General features: G+C 42.7%; 1 protein-coding gene across 1 annotated transcript; it reads right to left on the bottom strand.

The window, feature by feature from the left end:
- Window positions 1-328: 328 nt before the first annotated feature.
- LOC119352132 (probable xyloglucan endotransglucosylase/hydrolase protein 12) lies at window positions 329-1580 on the bottom strand. Its single transcript, XM_037618859.1, has 2 exons — window positions 1284-1580; window positions 329-1188 (listed from the first exon to the last, which is right to left on the bottom strand). Exons 1-2 carry the CDS (start codon window positions 1551-1553, stop codon window positions 589-591), a joined length of 870 nt encoding a protein of 289 aa, XP_037474756.1. The 5' UTR covers window positions 1554-1580; the 3' UTR covers window positions 329-588.
- Window positions 1581-15204: the final 13624 nt, after the last annotated feature.

Genomic DNA, 15204 nt, shown 5'->3' with positions numbered 1-15204 from the left:
CATAAAAAATGGAGCAAGCCAGCTTTCCCTCAATCCTTCGTACGAGTTCTCTAGTCCTCCTCTCTCTCTCATCCCGTTGATCCTTCACAGTTTAACATATTTTATTGCAATGCTAGAAGTGGGCATCGGTGCACCAACTTGCTCCGGTTCCCTGAAAAAATAGTATGGCACCGGCTGGGCAATGGAGGGCATCGGTGCCAAATGAACCAAAGTGTATTTGGCACCACTTTTGGCCTACATAGTGAAGGGCCTTACCTGATTCTTAAGTGGGCCTGGCTCGTTGGTTCGTGCATGCAACCAATCATGCCTTATGTGATCCACTCAAAAAAGATCGATCATGATTACTTAATCGGGTAAGCATTGAACAAAATTTGGAGTGGGAAAAAAATCTGCGGAGCAACAAGAATGAAAAATCTTGAGAAAACAAAAATATCTGTGTCAAAAATAAATAAATAAATAAATAAATGAAGTCCCAATGGAATCAATGGGTCGTGTATGCGACGTGGTAGATAGATCGGCCGGCCAACCATTGCCGCTTGGTGCGTGCCACGACCACGATCAGACTGCAGCTGGATATGCATGGGTCGATCAGTACTGCGGCAGGCTGCACTCGGGGCCGGGCTTCTTGTTGTCCCTGTAGTCCACGCAGTAGTCGTAGATCCTGTGAGACTTCTGCACCTCCTGCATCTTGGCCCGCTGCTGGTCGGTGAGGCCAGCACAGTTCTGCTGCCGCCCGCCGTGGCTGAACGCCCCGGCGCAGCCGTAGACGCAGGAGTCAGCTCCGTCGCAGGGGCAGACGTCGAGGACCATGTCGCGGTAGCCGGCGACGAAGGGTGCCTTGGACCAGTCGGCCTTGACGCGGCCGCCCTGCGTGGCCCAGTCCTCCGCCGACCAGATGCTGGAGTAGCCGAACATGGGACGCTTGATCGGGTACGCAATGCCCTTGTCCCGGTAGTTGCGGAACACCCGGATGGGGACGTCGTCGACGTACCAGACGATCATGCAGGGCGTCCAGGAGATGGTGTAGGCATGGAAGTCGGCGGTGGGGTCGAACCAGGGCATGAACTGCATCTCCTTCTTGCCCACGCCGTCGGCGAACACGTTGGTGTGCAGCGTGTAGGGCTGCCCGGTCTCGTTCCCCAGGAACTCGAAGTCGATCTCGTCATGGTCGGCCCCCACGGACGATGTCTGGTGATTTACAATCAATGAAATGGTGCACATACGGTCAGTATCGCAGTACAAGCTCATTGGTAATAAGTATACTATAGGAATAGGATACGTACGTAGTATGTGGTGACGGTGCCGGCGGAGTTCCCCGGGACGAGCTTGATGAGGGTGGAGACGCTGCCGTAGATGAACTGCTTCTTCGTCTGCAGCAAGCAGCCGGAGGAGTTGCTCTTTAGGGACATGGTCAGGCCGTGGCCGTCGTCGGAGAAGGCCGCGTTCTCGGGGTTCCACTTGATGTCACAGTTGTCACGGAAACTGGCACTCGCGAGGCCGATGACCGTCGCCGCCATCGCCACCAGGAGGAGGGCCCTCCTTGAGCTCTCCATCTTCTCCTACTTCGTAGTTGGCACTAGCTTAGCTTTTGGTGGTGTAGGAAGTGTATGTCAAGAAGACTTGATGAAAATGCAGAGGTGCACAAGGGCTTTATATAATCCTCTCTGCGTTGCGGATCTGTGCTCATTATTTTCAGTCAAATGCAAAAGTGTCTGCTGCGCACGTAGTGTAGTATGTAAGCTGGGTTAGTTTGCGCCATGCATGTCTTATTATTCTCTCTTCAGGTTGCAGCTACCTAGTGCTTGTTGTCGGTTTGTTCAATTATCATATGGATTGCTTGCATTGAGAGCGTCTAGATTTGACGACATAGTTAGTGCTCAGCACAACGGTGTTTCGTACTTCCGCTTGGTTGCATGCCAAACTGCACACCTGTCGATGAAATGAGATGAGGGAGTGCGCCAACTGTGAGCCAAAAAGGGAAAGACACTAGTAGTACATAAATGGGCATCAGAGGCGTTCCACGTAGGGAAGCGGTTTTCACCCAAAACATTTCAGCCACCTCTAATAGCCTAACCGAGGCAGTTAATCATCCTCGTGAAACTCATGCATGCGATTAAAGTAGCAAAACCGTCTCTAATAACTAGTTGAGGCTGTCCTTAAATCTAGTCAAGAGGCGGTTTTCCGGCAAAGAAGATATCGGGCGGTGATTGGTCCGAAAAGACAACGTGAAAAGTTAAGATGAGTAGACTACTCGACCGAAAAGAAGAAATGAAAAGGCAAGATAGGTAGACTACGACAAGGGGAATATAAATCTTTGGATTTTAGAACCGTGTTTCATATGTTGGATGTGAAGTCTACAAAACTTTAGTATATGTCGCTTTGACATATTGAACATATATGAATGTATTATGAGATGCAATGGTTTTTTGTGGTGAATGAGAATGTGTGTGTGAAAGTGTTATTTAGGAATTTTAATTGCAGGGCTGGCTGCAAACAATAATTAAAATGCCAACCCTAAATAAGAATGGGAGGCGGTTCTGAATTGCAAAACCATTTCGAATGAGAGTATTCTCATTAGATGGAGCGCACCGAAATGTAAAGCATTGTAAGTAGTTTTGTTTAGGGAACCGCCTGCTACGGTACAACCTTGGAGACATTCTAAACGGTCAACCGCATTCGATAGTCTAAGCATTTTACAATTGTGCCATTTTATTTTTAGGATTAGCTAGTACTTGGAGAGATAGCTAATTGCATATTTGTTTATGTGATGTGTTTGGAAATTAATTGTTACTTCTAGTGTGTTCGCATGACGACATAGTTATTTTGTATGTCTATAATTAATGAATATTATTGCCACATATTGATTTTTTTTGTTTGGTTACTCGCAATTATGAATTTTTTGTTATGTTAAAAAACTGAAAGTTAATGTTTTTCCTAATTATGTTGTAGCCTAAGACTAGTTCTTCTCATGTGGCTAGTCCGAGTGGTATTGTCAATGATGGTTGGGAAAATATCCATGTTGGCAGGTGTGGTAACCATGCCAATCAAGACAACGAGAAAGGTGTGTCTACCTAAATGACATGTATGGTTATGTCTCGTGGCAGCAAATTCAATCCTTTTGGAGTATGTTGCCGTAACGAAAGAATTTCTAGCAAATGTGATGAATTTTGGTGATGCCTTTGATATTAGCATCAGTGATATCTTTTGTTATGATGAACTTGTATTTTAACTGGTCTACTTGTGCATTGATGAATGCATATGGAAATGAATTTCATGGAGTATTGGATGTAGTGATTTAGTTGTGATTTGAGAGTAAAATGTACCATACAATACTGAGAATAATCTTTATAATAAAAACCGTAATTTTTGGTTTCTTATTTCCCTAAAGGTAACATCCGCAAGGAACCTTATTGACATTTCCTGACAGTGTACACCGTCAGGTTTTCTGTTTGTCTAGTGAGTAGTACATTCTCGGGGGTTACATTTCTCTTAGAGGTTGCCAGCATAAGGTTTACCTTTTTCCTTAAGGTTTCTACCGTAATGTTTTATTATCTTGTCGGTTGTTCCATCTCAAAGGGGAAATACACTAACGTACGTGGCGCCGGGTTCCTGGGGCTTTTGGCTATTGGTATTTTACTGTCATGTTTTATTTTCCTGATGGTAAAACATACTATCATGGCTTTCTGTCAACAAGTGCTTGTTGCCGGCTTGTTCAATTATCACATCAATTGATTGTTTCTTGGACGAGTCTTTGTCAGCACAATTGAGCTCTTTACTTTTGATTGGGTGCATACAATATTGCACACTCGTCGGTGAGACATAGACGATGGAATGAAACATAAATGAGCTAAGATGGGAAACTGGATGGTGTGTATACTTAATTAAATGTCGAGTTCAAGGAATATTTCTGCAACATGCGCATCCCTAATGAATTCATCCATTCAATAAGAAGGAATTTTGATCTCTATGTTAGAAAGAGTTCACTGTGACTGAGTTTCCCAGGATGAGCTTGACGCGGGTGGAGACGCTGTCGTAGATGAACTGCTGCTTCGTCTGCAGCAAGCAGCCGGAGGGAGTTGCTCTTTAGGGACATGGTCAGGCCATGGCCGTCGTCGGAGAAGGCAGCATTCTTGGCATTCCACTTTATGTTGCAGTTGTTGTTGGAACTGTGTCGAATATAATGTACCACATAGGCTACAGTTGAACTATGAGTTGTATTGTGTTTACATAGGATATGAAGTCGTGTTCTAATTGGACACTTGTATCCTAGGCCTCTTATATAATGAAAGGGTAGACACATGATGTAACTTATGCCAACATAATAGCACAAACGCGAAAGAGGGAGCCGGCGGTGTGTCAGCACCCGGGTGGCCGGTGTGCAGTATTGTGACAGTGTCATGAGGAGGAGTGCATGTAGTCATGCCCCGGGGATGTAGCCGAGTTCGGTGAATCTCGTTAACAAATATCGGTGCCATGCCTTGTCGGCCCACTGGAAAGGGGGGTTCCCAGGGGAGACGAACCACTTGATAGAGGCAAAGGTGTCCCGATGTTTCGATGAGATAGATATCGTTTTCCATGGGAGTCGACTTTGACGATCCGACTAGGAACGTGCGAAGACGTCGCGCCTTAGCAATCGCTAAACCAACTTCCAAGGGTTATTGACCACGCCGGAGCACAATCAACCTGACCACGAGGGTCTATTTCCTGCGAGCAAACGAAGAACAAGCAAGAAACTGAGATTGCAATCTGAATATTGCGAATAAAAGAGGAAAGCTTTATTAATGAAGGTGGGGTTCTGTGACGTCTTGATCTGGTCATTGGACACAAACGAAGGACGCGAAGTTGCAGCTATGGCGAACTTTTAGTCTAAACAAAACCTAAAGTCTAAACGATGCCCTAAGGGCTGTATATATGGAAGAGAGAGGGGGAATTTCGTGGCCCTTGGAGAAGGGGTCCGAAACCAACTCTAACTCTTGTTTCCCCACACATACGGACTCTAAAAACAGCCTATACTTAAGTATTTCGAAAATACATGGGCCTGGCCCAATAATAAGGTGACGCAGCACCTAGAATAGGCTCTGGACGAAATTTATGAAGTGACATCTTATATATTTCGTCCAAGGCTTCAGGCACTCCTTATGGTGGCTTCAAAGTCCTAAAATCATCACTTGTAACTCCGTTCTTTATCCCCTTGCGCATGCCCTCATCTCCATGCTTGAATTTGCTCCAAGGTTCATCTTTCTTGTCCAAGCTAGGCCTTTCATTTGTAAGCAAAACAAATGTATCCAATTTAGGCAGCATCATATTCTCATGAGCATTAGAATCGTTACCAAGAAATGAAAGTACCTGATAATTCAATTGGCGTGCGCGAGCTCTAGTAATTGGTCCAGTATGTATAGCAGCAGGGGCTGTGGGTGTAACAATGGCATTGATGTCCTCATCATCCTCCCCTTCTTGAAATGAAGTCGTCCTCGACGAAAGCTCATCTTCCTCATCCAAATAAGGCTTCAAATTTGCAATGCTAAAAGTGGGACTAACCCCAAAATCTGCAGGTAGCTCAAGTTTATATGCATTATCGTTTATTTTCTCTAACACCTTAAAAGGACCATCATCACGTGGCATTAGCTTTGATTTGCGCAAATTAGGAAATCTATCCTTGCGCAAATGTAACCAAACAAGATCTCCAGGTGCAAACACAACATGTTTTCTACCCTTATCTCCAGTAAGTTTATATTTAGCATTCATACGCTCAATGTTTTCCTTAGTTAACACATGCATTTATAAAATCAATTCAGCACGTTCTTTAGCATCAAAATTAACCTTCTCCGAAGATGGAAGAGGCAACAAATCAATAGGTGCACGAGGTAGGAAACCATACACAATTTCAAAACGGCACATCTTAGTAGTAGAATGCAATGAACGATTATAAGAAAATTCAATATGAGGCAAGCATTCTTCCCACATTTTCTTATTATTCTTCAAAACAGCCCTAAGCATAGTAGACAATGTTCTATTGACTACTTCAGTTTATCCATCAGTTTGGGGGTGACAAGTAGTACTAAAAAGTAGTTTAGTCCCCAACTTAGCCCATAAACATCTCCAAAAGTGGCTAAGAAATTTAGTATCACGATCTGAAACAATAGTATTTGGCACACCATGCAAGCGAATAATTTCACGAAAGATCAAATTAGCAACATTAACAGCATCATCGCTTTTATGACATGGTATAAAGTGTGCCATTTTCGAGAACCTATCCATGACAACAAATATGCTATCCCTCCCCTTCTTTGTTCGAGGTAAACTTAAAACAAAGTCCATAGATATATCCTCCCAAAGAACACTAGATACAGGCAAAGGCATATATAAACCATGAGGATTGAGTCGTGACTTAGCTTTTTGACATGTAGTGCAGTGAGCAACAAAACGCTCAACATCCCGTCTCATCTGGCGAAAAGAAATGTGTAGAAAGTATATCCTCCGTCTTCTTGACGCCAAAGTGTCCCATTAATCCTCCTCCATGCGCCTCCTGCAACAACAAAAGACGAACAGAGCTAGCTGGAATGCATAGCTTGTTAGCACGAAACACAAATCCATCATTAAGAACGAACTTGTTCCAAGTTCTCGCTTCCTTACAATTCTGCAATACATCTTTAAATTCAGCATCATGCATATATTGATCTTTGATGATCTCCAAACCAAATATTTTAAAGTCAAGTTGTGAAAGCATAGTATAACGACGAGACAAAGCATCAGCAATAACATTTTCTTTACCCTTTTTGTGTTTAATGACAAAAGGGAAAGTCTCAATGAATTCAACCCATTTAGCATGTCTACGGTTCAGTTTTGCTTGACTTTTAATGTGTTTCAAAGATTCATGATCAGAATGTATAACAAATTCCTTGGGCCATAAATAATGTTGCCATGTTTCTAAGGTCCGAACAAGAGCATATAATTCTCTATCATAAGTAGAATAGTTCAGACTAGGCCCACTCAATTTTTCAGAAAAGTATGCAACAAGTTTGCCATCTTGTAATAACACATCTCCTAATACAATTCCACTAGCATCACATTCAAGCTCAAAAGTCTTATTAAAATCAGGAAGTTGGAGTAAAGGAGCATGTGTCAACTTATCTTTCAATACCGTGAAAGCTTCTTCCTGTGCGGTACCCCAAACAAAAGGCACATCCTTCTTTGTAAGCTCGTTGAGAGGTGCAGCAATGGTGCTGAAATCTCTCACAAAACGCCTATAGAAACCAGCGAGACCAAGGAAACTTCTCACTTGTGTGACCGTTTTGGGCTGCGGCCAACTCTCAATAGCTTCAATCTTGGCTTTATCAACTTCAATTCCCTGTGGAGTAACAACATAGCCAAGAAAAGATACTCGGTCGGTGCAAAAGGTGCACTTTCCAAGGTTACCAAACAAACGTGCATCACATAGAGCAATAAAAACAGCACATAAATGTTCCAAATGTTCCTCCAAAGATTTACTATAAATCAGTATATCATCAAAATAGACGACCACAAATCGTCCAATGAAAGCACGTAAAACTTCGTTCATTAACCTCATGAAAGTACTAGGTGCATTAGTTAACCCAAAAGGCATGACTAACCACTCATATAATCCAAACTTAGTTTTAAATGTTATTTTCCATTCATCTCCCAATTTCATACGAATTTGATGGTATCCACTACGAAGATCAACTTTGGAGAATATTGTAGAGCCACTCAATTCATCAAGCATGTCGTCTAGCCTAGGAATAGGATGACGATAACGAATAGGACCGTAGCATCAAAGGACCTTCCGGGAGGGGATCCTTTGGCTCCATCAAGACCCCTAAGGCCTGGGAAGGAGGAGAGACAATACCTGACCAGGGCTCCTCCATGCGGGTCCCACCGGCATGGCGCGGGACTGTAGTGGCAACAAGACGGGGTATAGGCCCCCTTTTGACTTTGAGCCGCATGGAGGTTTATTGTGGGGAGGGGTCATCCACAGTGACCTATATAGATTCTCCCACTCGATGTGGAGCTACAGGAAGGCACTGTAGCTCCTCGTGACAGATGACTAGGGACCGTGCCCGGTGGTTGTTTGGGCAATACGGGTCCCCCTCTCTACACCCTCAACAAAGGGAAGAACGCATCCGCCCGCTGGTGGGGCGTGGGAAGGGAGCCTCGCCCTATAAATAGAAGAAAGGGAGTAGGGTGTTACACACACTCATATATCAACAAAGAGAGGGAGTAGGGTGTTACACCATCACGGTGGCCTGAACCTGGGTAAACTTCGGTGTCTCCCTTTCCCTCTCCTTCATCTCCGGCATAGATGACCTGGGCGAGAAGGCGTGTTCAGTCCCTGGCCGAACTCACAAAGGGTTGTCGTACACAACCCAATGTCTGGTTCCTAGACACCGACATTTGGCGAGCCATGTAGGGGGATGAGGTTGAAGGAAGTATGCCCTAGAGGCAATAATAAAGTTATTATTTATTTCCTTATTTCATGATAAATGTTTATTATTCATGCTAGAATTGTATTAACCGGAAACATAATACATGTGTGAATACATAGACAAACATAGTGTCACTAGTATGCCTCTACTTGACTAGCTCGTTAATCAAAGATGGTTAAGTTTCCTAACCATAGACATGAGTTGTCATTTGATTAAAGGGATCACATCATTAGGAGAATGATGTGATTGACTTGACCCATTCCGTTAGCTTAGCACTTGATCGTTTAGTATATTGCTATTGCTTTCTTCATGACTTATACATGTTCCTATGACTATGAGATTATGCAACTCCCGTTTACCGGAGGAACACTTTGTGTGCTACCAAACGTCACAACATAACTGGGTGATTATAAAGGTGCTCTACAGGTGTCTCCGAAGGTACTTGTTGAGTTGGCGTATTTCGAGATTAGGATTTATCACTCCGATCGTCGAAGAGGTATCTCTGGGCCCACTCGGTAATACACATCACTATAAGCCTTGCAAGCATTGTAACTAATGAGTTAGTTGCGGGATGATGTATTACGGAACGAGTAAAGAGACTTGCCGGTAACAAGATTAAACTAGGTATTGAGATACCGATGATCGAATATCGGGCAAGTAACATGCCGATGACAAAGGGAACAACGTCTGTTGTTATGCGGTTCAACCGATAAAGATCTTCGTAGAATATGTAGGAGCCAATATGGACATCCAGGTTCCACTATTGGTTATTGACCAGAGAAGTGTCTCGGTCATGTCTACATAGTGCTCGAACCCGTAGGGTCCGCACGCTTAACGTTCGTTGACGATATAGTATTTATGAGTTATGTATGTTGGTAACCGAATGTTGTTCAGAGTTCCAGATAATATCACGGACATGAAGAGGAACTCCGGAATAGTCCGGAGATAAAGTTTGATATATGGGATAATAGTTTGGTCACCGGAAGGGTTCCAGAATTCACCGGAAGGGGTTCCGGATGTTTTGCGAAATGTTTGGGTACGAGAACACTTTATATGGGCCAAAGGGGAAAGCCCACAAGGTTTTTGGAAAGCGCAAAAGGAAGTTTTGCGGAGTCCAGGGGCCAGACGCCAGGGTCCCTGGCGTCTGGGTCCAGACGCCGGGAACCCTGGCGCCTAGCCCTGGAGTCCGAGAAGGACTCTTGCCTTTCGGGTGAAACCGACTTTGTGGAGGCTTTTACTCCAAGTTTCGACCCCAAGGCTCAACATATAAATAGAGGGGTAGGGCTAGCACCCAAGACACATCAAGAAACACCAAGTCGTGTGTCGGCTACTCCGTCCCCTCTAGTTTATCCTCTGTAATAGTTTTCGTAGTGCTTAGCCGAAGCCCTGCAGAGATTGTTCTTCACCAACACCGTCACCACGCCGTCGTGCTGCCGCAACTCATCTACTACTCCGCCCCTCTTGCTGGATCGAGAAGGCGAGGATGTCATCGAGTTGAACGTGTGCTGAACGCGGAGGTGCCGTACGTTCGGTACTTGATCGGGACGGATCGTGAAGGTGTACGACTACATCAACCGCGTTGATAAACGCTTCCGCTTACAGTCTATGAGGGTACGTAGACAATACTCTCCCCTCTCGTTGCTATGCATCACCATGATTCTGCGTGTGCATAGGATTTTTTTTGAAATTACTACATTCCCCAACAGTGGCATCCGAGCCAGGTTTATGCGTAGATGTTATATGCACGAGTAGAACACAAGTGAGTTGTGGGTGATACAAGTCATACTGCTTACCAACATGTCATACTTTGGTTCGGCGGTATTGTTGGATGAAGCGGCCCGGACCGACATTACGCCTACGCTTACGCGAGACTGGTTCTATCGACATGCTTTGCACATAGGTGGCTGTGGGTGTTAGTTTCTCCAACTTTAGTTGAACCGAGTGTGGCCACGCCCGGTCCTTGAGAAGGTTAAAACAGCACTAACTTGACGAACTATCATTGTGGTTTTGATGCGTAGGTAAGAACGGTTCTTGCTCAGCCCGTAGCAGCCACGTAAAACTTGCAACAACAAAGTAGAGGACGTCTAACTTGTTTTTGCAGGGCATGTTGTCATGTGATATGGTCAAGACATGATGCTATATTTATTGTATGAGATGATCATGTTTTGTAACGGAGTTATCGGCAACTGGTAGGAGCCATATGGTTGTCGCTTTATTGTATGCAATGCAATCGCCCTGTAATTGCTTTACTTTATCACTAAGCGGTAGAGATAGTCGTAGAAGCAATAGTTGGCGAGACGACAACGATGCTACGATGGAGATCAAGGTGTCGCGCCGGTGACAATGGTGATCATGATGGTGCTTCGGAGATGGAGATCACAAGCACAAGATGATGATGGCCATATCATATCACTTATATTGATTGCATGTGATGTTTATCCTTTATGCATCTTATTTTGCTTTGTTTGACAGTAGCATTATAAGATGATTTGTCACTAAATTTCAAGATAAAAGTGTTCTCCCTGAGTATGCACCGTTGCCAAAGTTCATCGTGCCGAGACACTAGGTGATGATCGGGTGTGATAAGCTCTATGTTCGCATACAATGGGTGCAAGCTAGTTTTGCACACACAAAATACTCGGCTTAAACTTAACGAGCCTAGCATATGCAGATATGGCCTCGGAACACTGGAGACCGAAGGTCGAGCATGAATCATATAGTAGATATGATCAACATAGTGATGTTCACCATTGATAACTGCTCCATCTCACGTGATGATCGGACATGGTTTAGTTGATATAGATCACGTGATCACTTAGATGATTATAGGGATGTCTATCTAAGTGGGAGTTCTTAAGTAATATGATTAATTGAACTTTAATTTATCATGAACTTAGTCCTGGTAGTATTAGCATATCTATGTTGTAGATCAATAGCTCACGTTTAGCTCCTCTGTTTTATTTTTGATATGTTCCTAGAGAAAAACTAAGTTGAAAGATGTTAGTAGCAATGATGCAGATTGGATCCATGATCTGAGGATTATCCTCATTGCTGCACAGAAGAATTATGTCTTTGATGCACCGCTAGGTGACAGACCTATTGCAGGAGCAGATGCAGACGTTATGAACGTTTGTCTAGCTCAATATGATGACTACTTGATAGTTTAGTGCACCATGCTTAACAGCTTAGAATCGGGGCATCAAAGACGTTTTGAACGTCATGAATCATATGAGATGTTCCAGGAGTTGAAGTTAATATTTCAAGCAAATACCCGAGTTGAGAGATATGAAGTATCCAACAAGTTCTATAGCTAAAAGATGGAGGAGAATAGCTCAAGCAGTGAGCATGTGCTCAGATTGTCTGGGTACTACAATCGCTTGAATCAAGTGGGAGTTAATCTTCCAGATAAAATAGTGATTGACAGAATTCTCTAGTCACCATCACCAAGTTAGTAGAACTTTGTGATGAACTATAGTATGCAAGGGATGACGAAAATGATTCTCGAGCTTTTCATGATGATGAAATCGATGAAGGTAGAAATCAAGAAAGAGCATCAAGTGTTGATGATTAACAAGACCACTAGTTTCAAGAAAAGGGCAAAGGGAAAGAAAGGTAACTTCAAGAAGAACGACAAGCAAGTTGCTGCTCAAGTGAAGAAGTCCAAGTCTGGACCTAAGCATGAGACTAAGTGCTTCTACTGCAAAGGGACTGGTCACTGGAAGCGGAACTACCCCAAGAATTTGGTGGATAAGAAGGATGGCAAAGTGAACAATGCTATATTTGATATACATGTTATTGAAGTGTACTTTACTAGTGTTTATAGCAACCCCTCGGTATTTGATACCGGTTCAGTTGCTAAGAGTAGTAACTCGAAACGGGAGTTGTAGAATGAACAAAGACTAGTTAAGGGTGAAATGACGATGTGTGTTGGAGGTGGTCCCAAGATTGATATGATCATCATCACACACTCCCTATAGTTTCGGGATTAGTGTTAAACCTAAATAAATGTTATTTGGTGTTTGCATTGAGCATGAATATGATCTGATCATGTTTATTGTAATACGGTTATTCATTTAAGTTAGAGAATAATTGTTGTTCTTTTTACATGAATAAAACCTTCTATGGTCATACACCCAATGAAAATGGTTTGTTGGATCTCGATCGTAGTGATACACATATTCATAATATTGAAGCCAAAAGATGCAAAGTTAATAATGATGGTGCAACTTATTTGTGGCACTGCCGTTTAGGTCATATTGGTGTAAAGCGCATGAAGAAACTCCATGCTGATGAGCTTTTGGAATCACTTGATTATGAATCATTTTGATGCTTGCGAACCATGCCTCATGGGCAAGTTGACTAAGACTCTGTTCTCCAAAACAATGGAGCGAGCCACTGACTTATTGGAAATAATACATACCGATGTATGCGGTCCAATGAGTGTTGAGACTCACGGCGGGTATCATTGTTTTCTGACCTTCACACATGATTTGAGCAGATATGTGTATATCTACTTGATGAAAAATAAATCTGAAACATTTGAAAAGTTCATATAATTTCAGGTGAAGTGGAAAATCATCATAACAAGAAAATAAAGTTTCTACGATCTGATCGTGGAGGAGAATATTTGAGTTACGAGTTTTGGTCTTCATTTGAAACAATGCAAAATAGTTTTGCAACTCACGCCACCTGGAACACCACAGCATAATGGTGTGTCCAAACATCATAAACGTACTTTATTAGATATGGTACAATCTATGATGTCTCTTACCGATTTACCACTATCGTTTTGGGGTTATGCATTAGAAGACCGCAGCATTCACGTTAAATAGGGCACCATCTAAATCCGTTGAGATGACTCCTTATGAACTATGGTTTGGCAAGAAACCAAAGTTCTCGTTTCTTAAAGTTTGGGGTTGCGATGCTTATGTGAAAAAGTTTCATCTTGATAAGCTCAAACCCAAGTCGGAGAAGTGCGTCTTCATAGGATATCTAAAAGTAACTGTTGGGTACACCTTCTATCACAGATCCGAAGGCAAGATATTTGTTGCTGAGAATGGATCCTTTCTATAGAAGGAGTTTCTCTCGAAAGAAGTGAGTGTGAGGAAAGTAGAACTTGATGAGGTAACTGTACCTGCTCCCTTATTGTAAAGTAGTTCATCACGGAAATCTTTTTCTGTGACTCCTACACCAATTAGTGAGGAAGCTAATGATGATGATCATGTAACTTCAGATCAAGTTACTACCGAACCTCGTAGGTCAACCAGAGTGAGATCTGCACCAGAGTGGTACGGTAATCCTGTTCTGGAGGTCATGTTAATTGACCATGACGAACGTACGAACTATGAGGAAGCGATGATGGGCCCAGATTCCATGAAATGGCTTGAGGCCATGAATTCTGAGATAGGATCCATGTAAGAGAACGAAGTATGGACTTTGGTTGACTTGCCCGATGATCGGCAAGCCATAGAAAATAAATGGATCTTCAAGAGGAAGACGGGCGTTGATAGTACTATCTTCAAAGCTCGAATTGTCGCAAAAGGTTTTCGACAAGTTCAAGGTGTTGACTATGATGAGATTTTCTCACTCGTAGCGATGCTTAAGTCTGTCCGAATCATGTTAGCAAATTACCACATTTTATGAAATCTGGCAAATGGATGTCAAAACTACATTCCTTAATGGATTTCTTAAATAAGAGTTGTATATGATGCAACCAGAAGGTTTTGTCGATCCTAAAGGTGCTAACAAAATATACAAGCTCTAGTGATCCATCTATGGACTGGTGCAAGCATCTCGGAGTTGGAATATACGCTTTGATGAGTTGATCAAAGCATATAGTTTTATACCGACTTGCGGTGAAGCATGTATTTACAAGAAAGTGAGTGGGAGCACTACAACATTTCTGATAAATATATGTGAATGACATATTGTTGATCAGAAATAATGTAGAATTTTTCTGGAAAGCATAAAGGAGTATTTGAAAGGAGTTTTTCAAAATAAAGATCTCGGCGAAGCTGCTTACATATTGAGCATCAAGATCTATAGAGATAGATCAAGACGCTTGATAAGTTTTTTCAATGAGTGCATACCTTGACAAGATTTTGAAGTAGTTCAAAATGGAACAGTCAAAGAAAGAGTTCTTGCCTGTGTTACAAGGTGCGAAATTGAGTAAGAGTCAAAGCCCGACCACGGCAGAAGATAGAAAGAGAATGAAAATCATTCCCTGTGCCTCAGCCATAGGTTCTATAAAGTATGCCATGTTGTGCACCAGATCTATTGTATACCCTACACTGAGTTTAGCAAGGGAGTACAATAGTGATCTAGGAGTAGATCACTAGACAACGGTCAAAATTATCCTTAGTGGAATAAGGATATGTTTCTTGATTATGGAGGTGACAAAAGGTTCATCGTAAAGGGTTACGTCAATGCAAGTTTTGACACTGATCCAGATGACTCTAAGTCTCAATCTGGATACATATTGAAAGTGGGAGCAATTAGCTACAGTAGCTCCGTGCAGAGCATTGTTGACATAGAAATTTGCAAAATACATACGAATCTGAATGTGGCAGACCCATAGACTAAACTTCTCTCACAAGCAAAACATGATCACACCTTAGTGCTCTTTGGGTGTTAATCACATAGCGATGTGAACTAGATTATTGACTCTAGTAAACCCTTTGGGTGTTGGTCACATGACGATTTGAACTATGGGTGTTAATCACATGGTGATGTGAACTATTAGTGTTAAATCACATGGTGATGT

Source organism: Triticum dicoccoides, chromosome 2A (genome assembly GCF_002162155.2).
Source record: "Triticum dicoccoides isolate Atlit2015 ecotype Zavitan chromosome 2A, WEW_v2.0, whole genome shotgun sequence".
Lineage (NCBI taxonomy): Eukaryota > Viridiplantae > Streptophyta > Magnoliopsida > Poales > Poaceae > Triticum > Triticum dicoccoides.
This window is presented reverse-complemented; position numbering and strand designations above follow the sequence as displayed.

Bases quoted from the DNA above. Each gene is read 5' to 3' on its own strand.
- LOC119352132 (XM_037618859.1), bottom strand. From the start codon at position 1,553: ATGGAGAGCTCAAGGAGGGCCCTCCTCCTGGTGGCGATGGCGGCGACG. The intron at 1,189-1,283 runs GTACGTATCCTA...GTAAATCACCAG, and splicing joins GCACCGTCACCACATACTAC to ACATCGTCCGTGGGGGCCGA.